The following is a 6,003-nucleotide window of genomic DNA, read 5'->3' on the forward strand; positions in this document are numbered from 1 at the left end:
ATGGTTAAGTCCTGTGCCTGTGGAAAGGTGGCAGGAGGTGGCCCTCCTCCAGATATCACAAGCGCAGCCTTTTTTTCTGCTTCCTCTGAACACACGAATAAGCTAAGTGTAGGCTATACAACTCATCTGTACTCAGCATTCAGCACTAAGCATGAGAATACGTCATTTGATATAGAATATTCTATTTAACCCTGGACTTTAACTGGGGTTGCAGCTGAAAAGATTGTTAGAATGAAGTTGTCCTTGCACAATAGCACTAAAGGTGACCCTACAGCCTAGGGAGTAGACCTTAATTCATTAACAGTGAGTAACGGGTACATTTCAATAGGTCTACTGTAGCCCATGTGTAGGCTATAATTAAGTAATTGTAATTGTTTTCACATATTTAGCTAGACTAAAGTACGTGTCCTTACATCTCAATCATAAATATGCAGAACGTAGGACAAAATAGGGTTGAGAACATAGCCTAGCCTACGATAAAAAAAACTGTATCATCTTACGAATTTAACAGCAATACCAGCCTCCCTGGCCTTTTTGGCCCCCATGGTGTTATGGTTTATTTAAACTCTTTATAGCCACGAATGATCATACTAAGTGCATTCCTTCATTGTGCACCAACCAATTGGTCATAAACCCAGCCTGCATTGGTGAATAAGCCTTTTTTTTATGCAAACATGCACAAACTCCAGTCACCGAGTCAACAAACATTAACCAACATCTTAATCACCATTGTAGTACCATTTAACACTAACTTAGGCAATCATGGTTCGTCAACCCTGAGTAAACTTGATAACCCCCAAGTTAAACTGGAGGTTAAACTCCTTTCATAGTACAGCCCTTGTATACATGCAACAAGACATGAGAAGTACAATTAGAGAAGTATCAAAATTAGTGAATCAGAGAAGTATATACTTTGGCCTTTAAGTAACTGGCAGTACAATTCAAGGAGCAACTTTCCTATTGGGAGGGACATCCGACAGAAAGTTCTTCAATCAAATTACACCTACTTCTGTCATTATAGACTAAATCTGTCATTGCAGCATTACTGGGCTTTTAAGCTGTCAAACCTACCCTATTTATAATCAAGACGACTTAACCCTTCATTCCAGTCAAAGGTTGAGGATAAGGGGACTTTAAGCCATTAGGGTGGCCACTAGGACTGTCAGAGGAGTGGTGCATGTAGGGCATGACATGTGAAAGGGGAGGGTAGACAGCTTGCTGTGGACCATATTTTGCAGATGCAGTAGTTGTGGGTGTACTTGTAGGTGGTGTCCAGTGCTTTGTTCTTTGAATGAATGGGAAACTCTGCAAAAGGATATGGAAGGTGGGCTACTGGATAGGGAGGAGACTGAAGGGGCAGGAATCCAGGTGGGTTTGGTTGTGGCTGTTCACCTTTAGCTAGGGAAGTAACTGGAGACTTGTCAGGTTTACCTGGATAAAGGGGAGAAGGGGAGAAAAATGGGAAGGGTAGTGGTTTGGAGGATGGGTATGCAGGTTGCTTCTGTTTCTGAGGTGCATCTTTTGTTGTGATAGATGCTGCTGTACTGTAGAGGTGGAGAGTGGAGGAGTTGAGGCAGACTGCAGATGTTGGAGATATAGCAGGGTAGAAATACAGACACTGTGGAAAGGGCAGTGAGTAGGGTAGTGGTGGGAGGACTGAGTGTGCCCAGTGCTTTACATTATAGCTGGTGGTTGGAAGGGCTGTTGTGGTGGTCAGGCCAGTAGCTGCAGAAACACCTGGATTAGCAATGTGATGGTAATAAGGATGTGACCGTGGATAAGAAGACTGTTGGAAGGGCCCATATATAGTCTGGTGAGATGCAGTTGTGGCTTTTGTAGTAGTGGCACCTTCAGGGGTAAAAGGCAATGTTGACACTTTGGTGGCAGATACAACATTGAGAGCATCAAAGAGACCATAAGGATAAATATATGGATACGGGTAAGGAGAAAGTTTCAGGGGCTGATTGACAGGGGATAAAGATTGTTGTTGTTGTTGTTGTGGTGAGGTGGCTACTGTGGTTGAGGTGGTTTCCAGGGCAGCAGGTGAGTCTTTATCAGGAACGTGATCTGCATGGGTAGAAGCCAGGGCTCTCTAGGTGGCTGGGGGCAGGGCAGGGCAGGGCAGGCAACAGGTAATTCCCCATCTGCTGACCTGAAGGAGAGCAAAAGCTCTTCACACTAAATAAGAGGATTCAGATCATGAATCAGCAGTTGCGTATTCAAACTCAGAGATACAGGAGAGCACACGCAATTTAGCCATTTCTGTAAAGGAAGAAAAAAGCAAAACAAACTACTTACCCTTAACCCTAATGGACCAATAAACCGTCAAAGGCAGTTGGTGTTAACTACATTCAAGTTGCACCTGTACCACAACGCATCCGTTGTATGGTCTGTAACTAGGGGCATAACTGTGTTATGCATGAAATAATATTAGAAAAAAGACACTCATTACATTCATATTCTTTATTCATCTATCATACAGTACAAACGTTAATATTCCAAAAAGACAAATTGGCTATTCAAATAGCATAGCAGTAGCATATATGGCATCAGCATTTTGCAACTAAGCCACATCAATAAGAATCCTGGGCACAATTTCCTAATCAGAATGCCCTCTCTCTTTGTGTAGCTACAGGTTTGTCAAACATTTGGATTTTGGATTTGGATTGTTAATAGGCCCAGTGTAAGAGTATAAGGTCCCGTACCAGCAGATACAGGGATAGTTTTTACCCACATGCCATCAGGATGCTGAACTGTCCTTGAAATATCTTTTTGCACTACAATTTGTTTCTCTTTTTTCCTACCCTTTTTCTCCATTCTCCAGTATTTAATTTATTTATTCTCTAAGTTGAACGGACACTGAGCACAAAGAATTTCATTACTGATAAATGCTGTTTATGAGTAAATGATAATAAACTTGAACTTGAACTTGAACTTGAGGTGGCCATCTGTTGGAGAAATGATGTTACAGCAGGTTTGACATGGAAAAGATCTATCAACTACAAAAAAAAATCTATTTTCCCACCAAACACTATTCTCCTTTCACACCTCCAGGATATATAGTTGTATTTTTTTAAAAGCACTATGAATTCTCTACAAACCATTCATGTTTGATTAAATGTAAGTCTAAGTCTGATGTGATTGCTACTATTTTGGACTTTTTGAAAAACTCCACCCTGATTCTGTTGACCTGTTTTCAGGATAAGATTATAGTGTAAGGCCATCTGCATAATGTGTGCAACGGTTTACAGCGGGGACAGTGCTGTATTCTCCATTCCTAGACACCTTCAGACACATGCTAGCACCCATAGGTTTTAGCCTCCTTGCTAGCGCGCCCGCTTCCTATGTCTGAAGTTGCCAGATCAAGTCCAGTGAGGGACTGTGCATACAATAAAGTTGGCAACCTAACAAAGTGCTTTCATGTACAAATAGCAAAAAAGTAAGAAAGAAACATGCAGACAGATACAACAACACTCCACACAACACAAACACTATGCTGTTATTTTTTTTTTAAATCATGCAATACATTTTAAAATGTCATCTCATTGCTGATCATTCAGCGTACAAAACAATAACAGCTCAGAATCATTGGACCGGGGGATGAGAGAGCACTGGGTGGACTCATTCTGACAGCTGCGCTGGAATCCAATCAGTGGGAAAGTCACAGGCAGTTTGAAATCCTCAGTGGAAACACATCAAGGGGTCTATAGGTCAGTGATGTCGTCTGTACTACCCATGCTGCCCCAGTCGTCTGATTCCTCTAAGTGCAGGTTGAGGTCTTTTGTAGATAGAGGAGACTGACCTTCTGACCCCAATGGTTGGGAGTGGTGCAGCGAGCCCCTAAAGCATTGAGGCCGCACAGGACTGGAGGCAGCATCCAGAGCCCACCTGTAGGCGATATGTGTGGGTGTCGAAGGGGCAGCGGCACTGCCTGTTTGCGGACAGTATGGCTCCAGGCCTTGAGTCCAAGATGGAGGAGGTGGTGTGAAGAGGCAGCCCTGACCTAGGATGTCATCGAAGTGGAGTGCATTGTCAATGCTGCGAGTAAGACTGATGGGTGATGGGGGACACAAGTCAAACTCAATGAGAGACAAGATGCAATCCCTTTCACTCCAGTCGAGTCCATGTGACCACAGAGGTGTGGGGTAGGAGTCACACATGGTGCTGTTCGTGGTGCTGTCTGAATTACTGTCCTTTCGACCCTGTAGTGTTGTGACATCGTCATAGTTACGACTCACGGAGGTGCTAACATCTGCGTTGGCACGTTGGTGGGCTGCCCAGTTATTGGGCATAAGCTCTGCCCAGTGTCTGTCTGGCATCCTCCAGGGACCCATGGGCAAGTTCTCCAGCATCCTGTCCCAACAAGATCCCAGCCTCCCCCTCTGTGTTGCCTCCCCCTCTCCTCTGCGATTGCTGCCCCTGGGTCTCCAGAAAACCCACGACGCCAGCAGGAGCAGGGAGTAGCTCCACGTCAGTTCCAACAGTCGTGCGGAGAACTGACCCAACCACCAGCCCCAGCCGAAGCGCCTCCAGTCCCCGAGCAGGCCGTAAATCCAGAGGACTCCGTGGATCTGAAGAGCATAGCTTAGCGCTCCCAAGACGGTACACAAAGACAACACTCGCCGTGCCCGATCTTCAACGCGCTTGGCTGCTGGCCACTGTGGAACAGGCGTCCTGACTGACTGACGAGGGCTCAGAGTTTGGAAGAGGAGACCCAAGCAGAGAGGCAAGCCCCAGCAAACTGAAAAGGTCTGTAGCATTAGGGGTAGAGCAGGAGACAGGGCCTGGGAGAGGATATCAGCCCCGAAGAGAAGAGAACAGTGTAGGGACACTAGTCCTCCAGTCACAAGGGGGCGCTGCAGAGCAGGGGGCAGGAGATTCAGCCTCTGCCCGCGCAAAACAATCATCGCCAGTACAACCTGTGCCCACAACAGAAGCGGAAGTGGCAAGTTGTACAGGGCTGAGAGAGCAGGCCGTGGCAGAAGGTGCCGCGTACCATACGGGTCAATCAGGAAATGAGCACACCTCAATACCCCCGCTAGCAGCAGCAAAATATTTGCCATGGGTAGGGCAATACTGTAAGGACGAAGCAGACCAACTGCACTTGTCAGCCCCCAGAGGGCGCCACCAACCAACAGCAGGAACAGGGCAGCACAGCCGAACACGTGCAGCTCCCAGGCAAAGGCCAGAGTACGGCTGAGGTCTTCCCACTGAAGGGTGGTGCCATTAGGCCCAGATGGTGCCACACAGACCCCCAAACCCAGCAGACAAGGGCGTGAATAATCAGAGAACCCTGGCCGTGTTATTGGTCCTAGAAAACCACCAATCCTCACCAAGGCACTTTGTTGTGGCTCGTCTCCCTCTGAAATAGAGATAGAAGGAACAGGACAGAAACAGGACAGAAAAAAAAGTTAAAATTAACAATCCAAAGAAAGAATTCATGAAATTCACGTAATGTCAGAACATACGGCATTTGACATACTTGATGTCTCGGATAGCACATCTGGCACCATCTTTGTAAGGTTTGCAATGTCTTGACCTGTACAAAATAAATAAAAGACTTAAAGCAGGCAGAATTGAGATCTTGTTATATATTAAGTATTGAACATATAGCTTATATTTTATGCGTTTATGTGTTGATGTGCAATAACCATAACTGAACCTGATACCTGTTTGATGTGATTGGATATTTTGTGTAACCATGTGTGCGCCGTTATTCTGTAGGTGCGGTAAGTGAGGGTTTGTAGTGATGCTTGAATCAGCTCGAGTGCGCTGGGAGCTGGGCAGCTGATCAGCAGAGACAGTGGCACCATCTGGTGTAATGTCCTCAGAATGCCCTTGCACTATACCCGTGTCTTTCCCCTGAGCAATATTTGATTCCATGCTGTCGTCACTGCCTTTCCCATTTAGGGTTGGAATGTCTGGAAGTGTCTGGGTCGTTGTGAAATGCAGATTTGCTTCTTTTTGGAAAGTATTAATGGCCTCTATCATACTCTGCCAATC

At 45.6% G+C, this 6,003-nt stretch overlaps 1 protein-coding gene across 1 annotated transcript; it reads right to left on the reverse strand.

Annotated features, from left to right (window-relative positions):
- Window positions 1-3,704: 3,704 nt before the first annotated feature.
- LOC122132736 (proline-rich transmembrane protein 3-like) lies at window positions 3,705-5,994 on the reverse strand. Its single transcript, XM_042707319.1, has 2 exons — window positions 5,483-5,994; window positions 3,705-5,362 (listed from the first exon to the last, which is right to left on the reverse strand). The coding sequence occupies exons 1-2, from the start codon at window positions 5,511-5,513 to the stop codon at window positions 3,705-3,707; spliced, it is 1,689 nt and encodes a 562-aa protein (XP_042563253.1). The 5' UTR covers window positions 5,514-5,994.
- Window positions 5,995-6,003: the final 9 nt, after the last annotated feature.

This window comes from Clupea harengus, unplaced genomic scaffold (genome assembly GCF_900700415.2).
Source record: "Clupea harengus unplaced genomic scaffold, Ch_v2.0.2, whole genome shotgun sequence".
Taxonomy (NCBI): Eukaryota; Metazoa; Chordata; class Actinopteri; order Clupeiformes; family Clupeidae; genus Clupea; species Clupea harengus.